At 44.8% G+C, this 12126-nt stretch overlaps 1 protein-coding gene across 2 annotated transcripts in view; it reads left to right on the forward strand.

Annotated features, from left to right (window-relative positions):
- Window positions 1–12126, forward strand: part of plch2a (phospholipase C, eta 2a) — a 149313-nt gene that overhangs the window by 69341 nt on the left and 67846 nt on the right. The window contains exon 1 of one of the 2 annotated variants that reach the window (XM_055884028.1): window positions 8212–9253. The exons of the other annotated variant lie outside the window; for it this stretch is intronic. Within the exon in view, the coding sequence (XP_055740003.1) occupies window positions 8980–9253 (274 nt within the window). The 5' untranslated portion in view covers window positions 8212–8979. Of the gene's footprint in view, window positions 1–8211; window positions 9254–12126 lie in introns of those variants that run through there. 2 annotated transcript variants of the gene reach the window in all.

Raw genomic sequence — 12126 nt, forward strand, 5'->3', positions numbered from 1 at the left:
AAGCCTAAGATCGTCATGTGAAATGGGCTGGAGTCGTGTAAAGCTCGTCGCCACTCTGGAGCAGGGCAGCTGTGTTCTCTGGAGTGATGAATCATGCTTCACCATCTGGCAGTCCGACGGACAGGATGGAGAACGCTACTAGCCCCAATGCATAGTGCCAACTGTAAAGTTTGGTGGAAGAGGAATAATGGTCTGGGGCTGTTTTTCATGGTTCAGGCTAGGCCCCATAGTTCCAGTGAAGGAAAATCTTAACGCTACAGCGTACAATGACGTTCTAGACAATTCTTTGCTTCCAACTTTGTGGCAACAGTTTGGGGAGGGCCCTTTCCTGTTTCAGCATGACAACGCCCTCGTACAAAAAGCGAGATCCTTACAGAAATGGTTTGTCGAGATTGGTGTGGAAGAACCTGACTGGCCTGCACAGAGCCCTGACCTCAACCCCATCGAACACCTTTGGCATGAATTGGAACGTCTGCTGTGAGCCAGGCCTAATCGCCCACCATCTTGTGGAAAGCCTTCCCAGAAGAGTGGAGACTGTTGTAGCAGCAAAACGGAGACCAACTCCATATTAATAGCCATGATTTTGGAATGAGATGTTCGACGAGGAGTAATGCAGTGGTAATGTAGTGCATCTCGAAACGTGAACCCCAAGACCTAGGCCCCAATTCAATCATTAGGTATACAGGAAAACTACAGTACGGGTTCCCTCAGAATGTTTACACTGTATTGTAACTACCAACACGTGTCTTTTTGTGTTAATATCCAATGACAATGACCATGACAGGAACAGTTTTGATTGGTCCTAGTGCTGTTGTTTACCAACCTCATTCAGTACTTCAGCAATGTACAATGACACTATTCTGGGCGCCGTGCTGGGGATGTAAGTGTATGTGTGTGTGAGCTGCAGGTAAAAATGTATTTCTAAACATTTCTGTGGAAATTGTTAAAAGTAGTTTTTGGGCAGAGATTTGTCTGGTTTGTTTAGCTTTTGCCGTCATTAAAGTGACAAATCGGAGTCTCCGCATCACTCTGTTATTGTGGAATTGCCCTTTACCAGCCTCATACAGTACAGTCCTTCAGCGACGTTCATTGAGACTATTCGGGGCGCCGTGCTGGGGATTCACAGCTGGCTATAGATTTTTATACTAATAGATTTAATGGTACCGCTGGTGATGTGTAGGAGTACTTGCAGCGCACCTTATCTCGCTAATAACCAGGGCTTCTTACAGGCCGCCCACGCACGCTCAATCAGGACCTCTGGTTCTAGCCACTGGCGCACAGGGATGAACACTTGTCTGTGGTCAATACCCGCACAGGTACAAGTGGTGTGTGTGTGTGTAGGTGTGCATGTGTTTGTTTGAGTGAACTCAATAGAGGTTATAGGAAACCACAGGAGAGTGCAGTCTTGAATGGATGTTTGAACGGGACTGTGGGCTTTCTTAATCGCCTGCATGGATTTCTTGTAGTGTTGAGCGCCCTGGTCAGTCCACCTTGCTAAACCTCTGGTGGGACGCCAAGCAAAGCTAATGTTTCCCGGTTTGGAAACACTGTGCTCTGAAGCATCAGAAAGCAGAGTATTTAGTCGAATCATTTCAGAGAGCAGAATATTTCAATAAGCAGATTATTTGAAAAATAAGTATTTCGTTGGACACGGTATATTCCAGCACAGTGTTATCCCAGAATGCCATGTGTTTATGTCTGTTTCAGAAAGCCACTGACAGAGCACCGACTTTCTGTTGGCTGACCCAAAGGTGCATCAGACAGCCTATAGTCACTTGTCTGTGCCTGATAACGAATGAAGATCATGGAGGATGCACATCTTTACTTGGTCATCTTTACTTCCCAATTTAACCACCTCCCTGACTGCACTGAATATACCATTTATTTCCTCTAGAGATTAAGTCATGAATCACTTTGAGCCAGTTATATGGAAACAGTTATTTCTCCATTAGGGAACTGCATTTTCCATGGCAACTCCTGCTCATAAAGAACAGCAAATTGGAATTGACAGAGCAAACCATTACTGTAGCTCCTGGCTGAATGAGAACGTACGGCGCGTAAACAGATCACAGACAATTGACTCTTCATTCCCAACCTCGGTGTACAGTAACAGGAGCTAGTCAGCTTTCGCTGAGCTGCTTCGGCATAATGCTCTCTCAGGAGCTTCTATAGGATGGCACGAATAATATACACGTTCACATTTGTCTTCTTCTGACAAGCTTTCAGAGTGAGTTATAGTTGCAGAGAGATTAAGTTTGACGCTAACATGGCTGATGTGGACAGCTTTATGTTTGTCTCTGACGCGGGGCCTGTTATTGTGCCGTGTCGCATCGAGTGATGGAAGCTGTTTATCATTGGGCCGCCCGCTGCTTTTATGGCGTGTGAGCATGATAAATGCCCCCCCCCGCCCCCCCCCCCCCCGTGAGCTGAGAACTCTGGGAACTAAGACAGAGAGAAATAGAAAGACAACACAGACAGAGTCAAAGACGGAGAGTGAGAGAAAGACTGAGAAAATAGAGAGAGGCTGCCGTGAGGACATGTAAGAGGAAATGGACGGGAAAATGGACACGGGACTAGGGAATACTGGAGCTGTTTTGTTGTTGTTGGGAACAGAAGGTCCCTATTCACGCCCAGTAAGGGACCTACTCTGTTACAGTGGTGCTACTTGACTTGATAACACAGTTGGGCTCTGCAGAGAGGAGGAGGTGAAAAGAGGGTAAAAATAGCCCATGCGTATTCACTAACTAGTTAGCTATGTACGCGCTAGTAGCGTCCATATTGCAAGTGACGTCACCCGCTCTGAGACCTAGAAGTAGTTGGTTCCCTTGCCCTACAACAGCCGCGGCTCAGCGACGAATACACTGCTTTGTGAGGGGGAAGTGTTGTTGGGAGCAGAAGGTTGCAAGTTCGCGCCCAGTGACCAGCACAGGTGTCTGTGGGTTCATGTCCCTCCTCTCGATCAAAGTTGAGTAAACCATTGGATCTCAGTCCAAGACACAGATATCGAAGTTATTCAGCATTTGTTTGCTTTGGAAAGTCTGGTTTACACTATCGGCTATAAAAACTCAGTCAGCAAAGATCCTTTGTTGAATTGATATTTCTCCTTAGTCGTTCAGTCTCACTAACGAGGGTATCGACCTCCTTTTGAATGACGGGGTCTGCACTGCAGAAAGAAATCACTATCGCCATCACATTTTCCATGCTAATTGTCGCAGCCAGACAGCAGGCAAGGTGTTATCTCCAAATGTAAGCTTTATCATTTCAAACATGCTTTGTGATTGGTCTGTGTTTTGATGCCCAGCAGTACCACATCGCAAGATTGGCACATCATAATTCCGGTCCTGTATTTCCCCCAGCAACAGACCCTATTCTAATGATTGCTACCCCAGTGGATGACTTGAGGGACTGGTCAACTTACCTCTCATAGTGTACCCAGTGTTCTCTCATCCTCGCTGCCCGCCCTCTCTTCGCTGATGACTGTCTAGTTAACCTTTTACAAGCTGGTACGCCTTCAAGACCGTGGCATGGAAGCTGAGAATGTGCATTAAGTGAACAATGTACAGCTACTAAAATCTCCCATACACCAGTTTCCAAAAAGTGCAAGTGCATGCACACCACGTTTGAATTCAAATCCACTACAGAAGAGTCCCGACATGGCTTTTTGTTAGTGTTTAAAGACTTTGTGGTTTAGGTACTTCAGAAACTGTTCATGGTACTGAGCTGTTCTATATCCTCTGCATAGGTTTAACCACAGTTCAACCAGGTCCAGTTTAACTAGATTGACAGGGGCCACAGGATTGGAGACAGATTTTGAGGTGAAATTGTGTGGTGTTTGGGCAGTCAACACCTCAGATTAGCCAAGACAGAATCCTCTGGACCCCTGATTGCCCAAACACACACACACACACACACCAAGCTCATCCCCCCAGAAAGCTAAGCAGCAGGGTTCCATATCCTCCATGCCACCATGCCATCTGGCAGACAAAAACTCTGCTCTCCATTGGCATGGCAACCCTACATAAGGGTTCACGATGCCCTTGCTGCTCTGAGCCTCTGATCTTTGATCCATCCGGTGGGAATACATGTACTTGTTTTACACTTAAATGACCAATTTACCATATTCATTCGAGCACAATTCAGCAAGACGCACTCAAATATTTTGCAACGTGAAACAAAAACAACTATTTCTAATTGGACAAGTTGTAGTTCCTCCCTGTTTCAGTCTGTTTTCTTACGTTTGGTGCCGAATGAATACACCCCTGGTTATCAAGTTAATTGACACATCATTCTCACTTACAAACCATGACCAATAGGATACTCCCAATGCAGGATGGAGATTTCTTTTTTTTTTTAAAGAGAGGATAATTAGTGCAGTTTCTCTCAACCTTCTTTGTACCGTTGAACAGCATATGTAACGGTTCTCTTCCTTGAACAGCCGCTAAAACCGACACAGTTGGCCGAGCGCTGCCATTAAAATATCTCAACATATCTCAACATAGAGGCTGAGAAACGATCTGTGCTGTTTTTGCACTCTCAGATGGCAATCTGTTACACCTAGTCATTTTCATTTGACATGTGCGGAGTCAACACGACTGGAGTTAAAATAATGTGATTTCACTTCACATGTTTTCCCTTTTCGTTCAGAGCTTTTTAAAGTGTTTTAAGGTAGTGTTGCGTTCCATAACTGCACCACTTCTTGTTACGCTGCATGATATGAGATTGACCTCGGCTCTCCCAGGCTGAGTGGCAATATGCTTCTCCCTGGTATCTTCAGGAGGAGGGTGGCTTAGAGGGAGGAGGGATAATGGAAAGGAGGAGGAGAAGGGGGGGGGCTCAGTGATCTCCCATGGTGTTAAAAACCGCCTGGCAGGCATTTCTTTATGTGTGTGTCAGGACAATAAAGTCTGATAATGATTCATTCATACAATAATCAGACAAGATTCTGATGTGTATTTTCTTCCACTCTGTGGGTAAGAGCGTCCCTTCTCGTTTTTTACAAGTCTTTACATAATGCAATTTGGCCCAGTGGATTTCTCCGCCAGTGCCCAAGTTCTAATCTGCAGCCGGGAGTGTGGATGGAGGGAGAGGACGGGTTCCTATCCAGCTCCCACCAAAACTGTTTCAAAACGGTTTCAAATCCTGCATTGCTATTATGAATTGTAGGGTGAACCCACGGCATTAGCTGAACCGAATCTGACAAACTTGTGGGAAATTTGTGGTAAAATTCTATATAAAATGACATCCTATCTCCTGACAGAGACAGAGGGAGGCGGTATAAATATAGTAATAATGTACCATATTTATTTGTGAGGCGGGACAGATACAATTAAAACATTGATAGATTGAATCGTCAACAGGCAGATGCATTGCAACATCATGCTTTAGATTACACTATAGTATAGAGAGAGAGAGAGAGAGAGAGAGGGCGAGAGAGTGAGAGAGATATATCCATTCACAACTCAGCCTATCAATCTGTCCACATAGTTTAACACATTAAATGTATGATCCCACTGAGTAACATGTAATTTTTGCATAGTGTAGCCTATTTAAGTACAGTAAGCCACTGTCTGTTTTTAAAGACATGTTGCATCCTAACCAGGGTCATATTCATTAGGCACCAAACGGAATAAAACGGACTGAAACAGGGAGGGACTACCTGAACTTGTCCAATAAGAAACTCACATTTTTGTTTTCCCTTCCAAATCACTATGTTTTGCTATGTGCTTTGCAATAATAAATACACCCCAGTACTCCATCCCCACAAATGTAAGAATGCAGCCCACAGCTGTAATGCCACGGTTTTAATTTAAACAATGCAACATCACACTAATTCTATTGACAGGCTGGGTTCTATACAACTCACTGATATCTCACTGTCATTCTCCACAGATACAGTATAACGGCGAGCGTGTGTTGAGGTCACAAAGAGAGTCTGTAGTTGGAGCATCATGAGCCTCTTCTGGAACAGCTGATGTCAGTGTTTCTCAATCAGAGAGGCCCTCCTGGGAATGCACGTGTTGATGTAGCCCAGCAATAGCACGCCTGATCCAATGAATCGAGGTTGATGGTGGTCTGACACGTTGAATCAGATCTGGTAGTGCTGTATCCCATCAAGTCATGTTAAGATCTGGTAACAGATGACGATCTGTCTTTAGGAAAGGAAGCATGGAAAGGAAGCTATTCTGAGGCTCTTGGAACACAAGCTGAAGCTAGTACTGTGTGCACAAGCTGGATACTGCTGTTGTGCTAGCCTTGGTGCTGAAATGCCCAGTTAGGTCAGGCCTACTATAGTCCATCCAGGCTGTGAGTGTGCCTATACAATACTACAGCAGAGATTGGATCTCTATATCAGCCCAAATTACCGCCAGAATCCAGTTTGCGGTCGAAGCTAATAAAAAGGTCAAACAGAATTTCCCTTCAAATCTCGTTCTCAAGCCAAAAAAGCTAGTTTCAAGTTGTCTGGTGAATATTGAATGAGCTGCCTTTTTTTTGTGGGGATCAATTGTAACTTGTGTTATTTACATTGGATAAAAGTATAGAAAATGGTATATTTTACACCCTCTTAAGCCTTAGCCCCATCCATCTCTTTAAGGATTCACATGTAAGGCCATGTTCTTAACAGAGTGAGTAAGGTTGTGTAGCAAACAACCAAAGCTTTCAATAGTAAAAGTGGTGAAAGTAGTAGCAAAAATACACATATCTAGTCCTTGGCCTACATTGCATTCAGAAAGTATTCAGACCCCTTGTCTTTTCCCACATTTTGTTACGTTACAGCTTTATTCTAAAATTGATTAAATAGCTTTTTTCCCTAATCAATTTACACACAATACCCCATAATGACAAGGCAAAAACAGGTTTGTATACATTTTTGCAAATGTATAAATATATAAAAACCTGGAAATATCACATTTACATAAGTTTTCAGAGCCTTTACTATGTACTTTGTTGAAGCACCTTTGGCAGCAATTACAGCCTCGATTCTTCTTGGGTATGACGCTAGAAGCTTGGCACACCTCTATATTTGGGGAGTTTCTCCCATTCTTCTCTGCAGATCCTCTCAAGCTCTGACAGGTTGAATGGGGAGCGTCGCTGCACAGCTATTTTCAGGTCTCTCCAGAGATGTTCGATTTGGTTCAAGTCTGGGCTCTGGCTGGGCCACTCCAGGACTTTCAGAGACTTGTCCCAAAGCCACCACTGAATTCTCTTGGCTGTGCTTAGGGTGATTGTCCTGTTGAAAGGTGAACCTTCGCCCCAGTCTGAGGTCCTGAGCGCTCTGGAGCAGGTTTTCATCAAGGATCTCTCTCTGTACTTTGCTCCGTTCATCTTTCCCTCTATCCTGACTAGTCTCCCAGTCCCTGCTGCTGAAAAACATCTCCACAGCATGATGCTGCCACCAACATGCTTCACCGTAGGGATGGTGGCAGGTTTCCTCCAGACATGACGCTTGGCATTCAGGCCAAAGAGTTCAATCTTGGTTTCAACAGACCACATAATCTTGTTTCTCATGGTCTGAGAGTCTTTAGGTGCCTTTTTACAAGCTCCAAACAGCTGTCATGTGCCTTTTACTGAGGAGTGGCTTCCGTCTGGCCACTCCATAAAGGCCTGATTGGTGGAGTGCTGCATAGATGGTTGTCCATCTGGAAAGTTCTCACATCTCCACAGAGGAACTCTGGAGCTCTGTCAGAGTGACCATCGAGGCATTTTGATTACAAAACAACACTTCAATATTCAACTTGTCTTCTGTTTCTTAATTCTAACTATAATAAGGACTGTGGGATTTCTTATATAACAAGGGAAGAGGATTCCAACTCTGTCTCTATTTTTACAGTGGAAGGTGTGACATTATTGCAGTGTTTGCTTTGTCAGATTTAAGGCTTTGCACCCCCTCTTTCACCCTCCCACTTGATTTTGCAGCGCTTAAGTCGTTTTATATGCACCTCTGCCAAAGACACACTAGTAGCTAATCATATCTTCGTGCACCTATATCAGCATGCCATTTAATTAGCCAAAATTGAGTGTTTGTATGTGTTCAAACCAGACCCAGATTATACAGGTGGTCGAGGGAGAGGGAGATCATTTTTCCCCTCCATGGAACGTAACTGGAGATTGAGGTCTCTCAAAAAAACGTTCCCCTGGGCCCGGGGAAAGCGAGTCTGTGTGCACGGACTTGTGTGTGTCGTCATTTTGATACCCTCTGGTAGCCCCACAGGAGACACTTTCAGGCATGAAAAAACTACTTTTTAATTGGTGAGACGGGAAAAACAAGACTTGTTACATCTCTATTAGGGTGCCTGGCTCATTCTCAGTGTGTTTCTCTCTCTCTGTGTCTCTCTCCCATTCTCTCTCTCTCTTTCTCGCCACACGTTAAGTAAATCCCCCCGACCTGGATTAGAGATTCCGAAGGATTTACGCTCCCGACTGACACTGAGAGGCAGCCTTTTGAATTCTAGCCGAAGAACGAAGAGAAAGGACATATAATACAGGCGCACCTTGTTGTCAACTGAGATGGAGGGATATTGAAGAGAAGGCGAGCTGAGAGAAGAGAAGGTTGTTTGCTGTGGTGAGCAGCGCCAGATTATTGACTAACTGTTGACAGCATTTGGAGAGGAGGATTTTATTCTCGCTCTCCCACCGAGAGAACTGCCTACTGAAAAGGCTCTGAAAGAATGCTTTGGAAAGGAGCCAGCAGCAGATATTGTGATGACTAACTCTCAGCAGTCTACCAAGGAAGCTGTACACTAATCAGCTCTATCAGCTCTAGAAGAAGCAGCCTTCCAAATCGAAACCCCCCCAAAAATCCCCCTTTTGACCTCAGTCATACGTTAAGATGTCCATGTCGCATTTGCATTGGCTTTGCCAGCCAGAGGGAAAACAGACCTAACTCTACCTGAGCAAACGTAGCCGGGGCATTCAATCGCCGTTTCGCAATTGAGAGAAGCAAACGGGGAACCGGCGGCGTGCACCCACAATCCTTCAGACATGAGCGCCTCAGTGATGACAAGTGGCCTTTTTCCCATGTCCTTCCCCGTGTCCTCTGCGCTGATGCGGTACGCGGAGGCTGCCCAGGAGCCATGCCCTACCACGGACCAGGCCCCCATCCACAGCGGCGAGACGGTGAACGAGAAGAAGAAAGAGGGGGAGAGTGTTGTGTGTAAGAGCCAGCAGCAGGCCTCCCTATCCTACCTGGTGGAAGAGTTCTTCTGTATTGGCAGCAGAATTGTGTCCTTCTCCATGTGGAGGCTGGGAGACATGGGTAAGGATGGATGGATGGATGGCATTTGGACTAGGTTAAAGATTGACCACTACAATAACTAGTGTTCTGGAGTACATTTGTTGTTGAAACGGAATGGGAACTTGGTCATGTGTGTGTGTGTGTGTGTGTGTGTGTGTGTGTGTGTGTGTGTGTGTGTGTGTGTGTGTGTGTGTGTGTGTGGTCTGTCTGGATAGTGGATGCGTTGTAGGAACAGTACATTTGTTATGTAGCTCTGGTGAGACGTGGTACTAGGTACTGTTCTACCAGATGACTGGAGTGTGTCAGTGGGACTGTGGTGGAACAACTTGTCCTATGACCTCATTATTGTTCTGCTGCTTTTTACATCAGTGACACAGACACCTTCACTACAGAAACATCAGTCTATAGGTGTGTATGTGTGTTTGCTGTATGTGTGTGCACGCTTGTGTGTGTGTGGGTGTGTGACATATGGACTCCAGACAATCCCCTAAAGCTTAGCCTAGTGCTCTGACCGAGTGCGCGAAGGACAACGTGACTCCGCCCCTTTGGCTCTCCTGGCCCACTTCTTCTACCCAGACTGCACTCCCACTGAAGCGCCGGATGACCAGGTCATGCCATCACTGCGGTTACCCCCGGCACTTCTGCCGCTGCTTATTTAACAGCATTAAGGTTGACACCAACTTACCTCATCCTCAGCTGCCTCCTGGCAGATTGTGTGTCCATCACCTGCCGTCTGGCTTCTCTTTTAACCATGTAAATAGTCGTAAAGCCCTCACACGATGGGTAGACGTCTGAAGAGTGTAGTTATGAATCAAGATCATGGGGTAATGTGTTTTACTCAAATCATGTTGAGAGTCAACACAAAGTTAGGAGATGGACTAAGTTGGGAATTTTGTCTGGGTGATTGTTGTATTGTTGTTGACGGTCAGTGTAATTACGTTTGATTCGTTTTCAAGCAAGCATTTTTTTTTCGGTCTGATTCTTATCATTAATTGCGTTTGTTGAATTCCAGTAGCTTGTACTCAAACAAACAAACAAGACACTTTTAGTGTGTTTCAATCAGACTTTTTGGGGCAAAGTGATTTCTCCCATTCAGAGATGTAATTGTTTCCCTTATTAGCCGACACGTTGTTACACACAAGTGATTCTGACGTTCTCTCGTTATTACAATCAATTACAGGAAAAATCAAATGAGTGTTAATTTAGGGTGACTTTGTTGACATGCCGAGGATAATACCATTATAATTGATGTATTTATTTTCAGTAGCTCTCAAATGTAATTTTGTTGTTGGTCATATCTCCCATGACTGGCATCTGTATACAGTAAGCTAGTCAAGCACAGTAATGACATACAATACTGTATTTTTTATGACAATTTTATCCTGCTGGACTGTCTTATTGTCTATATATGTTTTTACATCTCCCCATACTGTGTAACCCTGAGCATGTTTCCATGGCAACGGCTATGGACCCAATAATAAAGAGTTAGTTTGAAGTGGCCAGTCTCTGGGCAAACATTGAGATTTCCCTCCGGCTGTTAGTTTAAGTCTTTGCTACAGTACCCCTGCAGTATTTCTTTGCCATGCTGTGTCTGCTTGTTATCACTAAAAATGAATGTCTCACGTCATGCCAAACCATTTGCTCATTATACAATTCTCAGTCCTTTCCTGAGGGACCTTTTTTTTTAAGGCGGTGCACATTTTTCCTCTACCCACCTGAATCATTGAGCCCTTGATCAGTGGCATCAGGTTTGTTGGTGCTGCTGGGCTAAAACAAAAACGTAGACCCGCTTGTGTGATCCCAAGGGGAATTGATCGAGAAACACTGCACTACACACACAGCTGGAACACGGTTTTATTTTCCATCTCTAATTTCTTCCTAGAACACACACCAGTTCTTCTGTGCAGTGTGGTTTATATTATGAAGAGTTTCCTACAGATTCCTTGAAGTGTAGTCTTCTTTACAATGTGTATCTACCCCAGTTTGACGACTTGGTCCCTAATTGCTCTATTAGCAGCAATTCAAACAGCTGCAACTTCCGCGAGCGGCAGCATATCTCCGAGAGAGGGGAAAGTCCAACATGCACTAGACTGGTGCCTAATTGAGTGTCCTTTGATTGATCGGGCTTCCATGGGCTGTGAGTAGCCTTGACGTTTCCAACGTATTGACGAAATACGTTTGGAAAATATGCAGTATTTATTTATCCCATTCCAGAATATCAGGGTTGGGGTCATCTAAATTCCAGTGAAACGCGTTGAATACAATTGAGTTGCATTCCTATGGAGAAACTCCATGTCCAAGCTAACAAACAGGAATTTAACTGAGGTGACCCCAACCCTGTAGAATGATGTGGGGTTCTGTACACTTCACAGTAGACTGTAGATGACCCAACAACCCATTAGTTCACATTCCATCTCCCCCAGTTTAGACTGCAGATATCCATCCTTTCATATCATAACTCTTTGAAGCAATCATCTCTCCCATCTACCTTCCTTTGTCTCCCCTTTCTTTCCTCTCCTTTTCCCCCTCCTCTCTTTTTGGCTGCAATCAGCACTTGGCCCACTTTAAACAGAGTTTCGTTAGACTAGATTTGATTCGATTTTGCCTCTTGTCGCTGTAGTGAAATCAATTAGTCTACTCCCACCCACCCAACACACACACACTCACTCACAGTTGAGTCGATTCCTGGAGGAGCTGTCTGTCCGTATCATGGACTATGAAGAGCTTAGATGAGATAAGGGATAGATGCAGTCAGTGATACAGTGTTGCGCTTCTAAAGGGTTGTGATGGTCCTGTAGCAGATGTTGGTCTTCACCGGGGACCACCTACCTTATTACATCTGGGATGGCTCTTCACAGATTTGGCGCTGAAGAGGCAGGCGGACAGTTTAGTTG

This window comes from Salvelinus fontinalis, chromosome 2 (genome assembly GCF_029448725.1).
Source record: "Salvelinus fontinalis isolate EN_2023a chromosome 2, ASM2944872v1, whole genome shotgun sequence".
Classification (NCBI taxonomy): domain Eukaryota; kingdom Metazoa; phylum Chordata; class Actinopteri; order Salmoniformes; family Salmonidae; genus Salvelinus; species Salvelinus fontinalis.